We start from the raw sequence: 5,039 nt of genomic DNA on the forward strand, positions 1-5,039 counted from the left end.
ATTTTTTAAATGAAAAAAAAAAGAAAGAAAAGAAAAGAAAAGACAGAAAAGCGTTATTAAAAAAAAAAAAGAGTTATTTTTCAAACATCTTTTCAGGTACCTCATTCATTCAAGTTGATTGGACGCGACTTCTTCAAACGAACGAAAGAAAAGTCCTTATTTTAATTCATCCTCAGTTATATTGCTGTTTATCTTGAATTGCATCGATTAACTTTTGTACTGCAATCTTTATATAAAAACATTCATGTGATTAAACTCTTAGACCTACTAACTCTCAGTTTTGCTATATTTTCACTCTTTCCATATTTATTTTAACCGCTTCCGCCATATTTATTTTACATGTTTAAGTTGTTGACTAGTGTTTGACCCTCGCTTCATTATTTTACATAGATCAGCAGTATCAACTTGACATATTTGAATTTCATAATCCAAAAAAAAAAAAAAAAAAAAAAAAAAAAAAAAAAAAAACATTAAATTCAACGTGGCGTTTGTGCAAATCGACTCGAAGTTTAAATAGTGCATTACTTGCTTCCAACTGTTTATTGATCTCAATATGCAAATCACGCAAATGTTGTGCAAAAGACTCAGCTGACACAGACACACTAGCATGTGGAGACATGGGAATAAGGTCTAATGGCTTCCTAGGCTTAAAACCATGAACAACTTCAAAAGGACTCATACCTATAGACCGATTCACTGAACTGTTATATGCAAGTTGGGCAGTAGGAAGAATTAAGTCCCAATTCCTAAGATTTTCTTGGACTAGACACCTTAATAGATTACCAGGATTGCGGTTAACAACTTCAGTTTGACCATCCGTTTGTGGGTGGTATGTAGTAGAAAATTTCAGTTTAGTGCCAACCATACTCCATAGGGTTCGCCAAAGATGACTAGTGAAATGAACATCTCTATCCGAGATAATGGTCTTAGGGAGACCATATAGCCTGACGATCTTATGATAGTATAATTTAGCAACCTTAGATGCATCGGATGTTTTGTTACAGGGAATAAAGTGTACCATCTTCGAGAAGCAATCGACTACAACGAAAATGGAGTCGTGTTTCTTTGGAGTACGTGGCAACCCTAGCACGAAATCCATACTAACGTCTTGCCAAGGACAACTAGGGACGGGGAGAGGAGTGTGGTTGGTAATGCCTTTTGGACTAACCAATGCTCCAAGTACCCCCTACTGAAGCCCAATCCCTCCTTCAAGAATTTAAGGATGTATTTCCTGAGGACCTCCCTGATTTATTGCCTCCCTTACGGGATATCCAACATGCTATAGATCTGGTTCCAGGTTCGTCTCTCCCAAATTTGCCTCACTATAGAATGAGAGTTCACCCACTTGTCTCTGGAGCTCGGCATGTTCAGTAGGGTTCATTCTATAGTGAGGCAAATTTGGGAGAGACGAACCTGGAACCAGATCTATAGCATGTTGGATATCCCGTAAGGGAGGCAATAAATCAGGGAGGTCCTCAGGAAATACATCCTTAAATTCTTGAAGGAGGGATTGGGCTTCAGTAGGGGTTGCTAGTGGGGAATCGGACGGGACTTCCATAACAAACACAGCAAATACGATTGAGTCATTTACGATTGTCCGTTCAAACTCTGTAGGGCTAATCACATGTAATCCTTTCCTCTCGCCAACCTTTTTGGTTTAGTGTAAGATCATATATGGTGTGACGTCATCCCTATGGATGTCGGGCATGTCATTCTTGGTCGACCTTGGTTGTTCGATCTACCTCCTCGACGGGGTCGAGTTTTTCTCCCACCCCGGGAGAGTTGATGCGGACATCATCCTCATCGGGCCACTTGTTGGGCCATTTTATCTTCTATGTACTTATTTTAGGTTTTATGTTTTATTGGGCTTGTATATGGGTTTGGCCCAAGCCCAAGTTTATTAATTTGGTATTTATATTATTGTAATTGGATTGAAATGGCAGTTTTGATGAAATGAAATAGATGTGGTGATATCGTTTCTCTCCTCTCCTCCCTTCCTCCTTCAGTTTGTTCTTCCTCTTCTTCTTTTCTCCTTGGCCAATTCTACATCATGAAACATCCTCAATTCATATACATAATTGGATATGAAGAAAGCAATAATATTATTAAATCAAACAACGCCAAGTTATAGAGCAATCAACTAGGAGTGGAAATCTCAGAAGGGAAAAAAAATTAGCCTGGTACCAAAATCTCCAGAGTTGACAGTGACTAACCAACGGTGTTATTTAACGCAATTCATAATGACCAATAAATAAATGGTATTGTTGCTTGACTTGAAATTGGATTAATGACAGTTAAATCATTTTATTGCATCCAAACTCAAACGTCCAAATACAGTCAATCTTTGTTTTAAATGTCTTAAGTAGGAATGATGCCACAGTTTCAAAAATAAATATAGCACCAAATGGAGTGAAATTGAGATAAATCAGAAAACTGTAATTTAAAAAAAGTAAAGAAGAAAAAAACAGAAGGACGTAATGCAGTGTGTCAAATTTGAATATGAACATAAACAAGGATAAAGCCGAAATGCAAATAAAATATTGATCTAAGTTCATCATTTACCAAAATGTCAATAGCCCGCATATCAATTTACACGTCAAAGATAAAAAGCTAATGACAAAAAAAATACTTTGACGAACCTCATTTACTGGGTAAATCATTAGATTTGCAATCACTCTGGAATTTGATAGTAAAAACAAACCTGAAGTCCAGCAGCAGCCAACTGCTCATCTAGGATCCTATACTCATGAATAATCCAATTGGTTCTCTGTCCTTGTGGTGCATGACCTAGGTAAAAAACCAAGGTTCTCACCATACCAACAACATTCTCATTATAATGGACGGGTCTATCCTTTCCAGTGGTTTTCCAGTATCCATTCTCAGTACCACGCTTCATTCGAACCCCACAAGCATACTTCTTCTCTCTAGGGCAGAAAAAGAACCACTCTAGATCCTTACTTTTCAAGCACGATTTATCTGCAGCAAGACAGAGAAATAAATGAACTTTGAATTACATTGATAACTCAAATGAAAACATATAAAGACACAATACCACAGGATTCCACCAAAAAAAATATTCAAATGAAAATACACAAAACTCTTTTAAAACAGTCAGAAAAATTGCAATATTTAATGGGTTTCAGATTGCTAGTAAAAGAATACATCTTAAAATTGTCTATTAAAGATCATCATATAGGAAGTGCAAGTACCAGGTATGTTATAGAACCAATAACTATTATAAAGAGAAAAAGTACCTGGAAGATCCCATGGAGAGAATTTATAAATGTTGACCTCAGCAATAGGGTCAAAGAGAAGCCTCTTTCCCATAGCCTTCCTCTTGAGATAATACATAACCAGCTCGACATCAGTTGGATGGAATCGAAAGCCTGGAGGAAGGGACGTCCTTGCCATCAAGGAATGACAATAGAACGCCCCCACAGTACACCAATTATAGAACACCTCCACTGACAGTACTCCAACGCACTTCACTCAACCTAAAAAACCCCTTCTAAAGAAAATAAAGCAGATTGCACCGAAAAAGAAACACCAAGACACAATTACACACACCACAGCCCCCCAACAATCACCCCTCCTCACAAAACTAATACTAACTACTGTCAAGTCCAATGCCTAAACAAGACCTTACGAGAACACCAAAGCCTCCGACGGTTCCTGAAACAGAAAGCAATCCAAAGAAACCACTGGTTCTTCTCGATAGAATCAAAAGACATCTGTTGACCAGACCTGGCATTTTGACTACACCATAAGCCTCATATAACATAACATCCATAAAGAAAATACTATGAACATAGTTCAACAAAAGCAACAAAAGCAATTACTGCTAAAATAATACAAAATGGAAAGTTTTTAAGAACCCATATTCCATTACAGCAATCCATATTAAATATATGGATTAAAATAAATAAAAATCACAACAACCCGCTAACTCAATGTATTTCAGATTCTATTCAGTACTAAAACCACAAAACTACAGAAAATTTGACGAAAGCATAGAACAGCCCCCAAAACGTCAAAGCAAATCCAAGATTCAAGAAACCCTAGAAACCCAATAAAAAATTGTTCTAAAACTGATCAAATCAACCAAATTAAGGTACAATAACAAGAGAAAGACTTGTATCGAGAATCAGAAACACACCTTCAAAGGATAAGAATCAAAGACTAGAGAGAGAAAGCGCAACGTCAGAGAGAGAAACTCTTCGAAAGAAATATGACCAAAGCGAAAGGACCACGAGAGTGCGAGGTGTGAGGTTTATATACAGGGGAATGGGGTTTTAGTGAGAGGTGAAGAGCGAGACTTGTTTTTCATAGGAAAGCTTCTCTAACAAGCCAGGCCTCTGATTGGTTGATTAAGCCCCGTTTGGTACTCATTAAACCCATGTTTGAACCACATTCTAAAAAGAATAATGCATTATTCATATCAAATCAATGAAAAATGTGTGAATAAAAAAAAAATAGATTTACGTGTAATATTATTTTATTAAAAAATATATGATTAAAATGATATCAAATAACTGTTGAATAATGTATTTTTTTGAAAATAATGTGGCTCAAACAAATCCTAAATTACATTTCTTTTTTCTCTCTTCTATTTTCAACTATATAATTTTTTATAAAATAATATTACATATAAATTGAAAATTTTTCTTTCTTTTTCAACTACTCATTTTTCAAAAAAAATCATTCCAACTATTTTCATCTCCGAAAAATGGGGGCCAAACAGGGGGCTAAATTACCCCTTTTGTTCCTATTAAATTTCATTTTATTTTTCTCTTTTCTATTTTCAACCATATAATCTTTCATAAAATAATAGTATACGTAAATCGAAAATTTTTCCTTATTTTTCAACCACCTAGTTTTCAAAAAAACACTAATACACCCATTTTCATTTTAAAAAATGAGGGTCAGGTGCTAAGGTTTATTTGAGGTACGATTCCTTTTTAAAGCCCTATTTGAGCCAATTTTATTAAATACATTTTTAAACAGTGATTTAATTTGATTTCAATAATATATTTTCCATA

The 5,039-nt window shown here is 35.5% G+C and overlaps 1 protein-coding gene across 5 annotated transcripts in view; it reads right to left on the bottom strand.

The window, feature by feature from the left end:
* The window catches only part of LOC111365457 (NAC domain-containing protein 82-like), a 10,999-nt gene extending 6,699 nt beyond the window's left edge, over nt 1-4,300 (bottom strand). For all 5 annotated transcript variants that reach the window (XR_002697454.1, XR_002697455.1, XM_022986007.1 and 2 more), the window contains exons 1-3: nt 4,157-4,300; nt 3,255-3,744; nt 2,702-2,976 (exon numbers count right to left, since the gene is read on the bottom strand). Coding sequence is in view for 3 of the 5 variants with exons in the window: in XM_022986007.1 (XP_022841775.1) it covers nt 2,702-2,976; nt 3,255-3,411 (432 nt within the window). In the remaining 2 variants the exon portion in view is untranslated. The remainder of the gene's footprint in view (nt 1-2,701; nt 2,977-3,254; nt 3,745-4,156) is intronic.
* Between the last annotated feature and the right edge of the window lie 739 nt (nt 4,301-5,039).

This window comes from Olea europaea, chromosome 17 (genome assembly GCF_002742605.1).
Source record: "Olea europaea var. sylvestris chromosome 17, O_europaea_v1, whole genome shotgun sequence".
Classification (NCBI taxonomy): Eukaryota; Viridiplantae; Streptophyta; class Magnoliopsida; order Lamiales; family Oleaceae; genus Olea; species Olea europaea.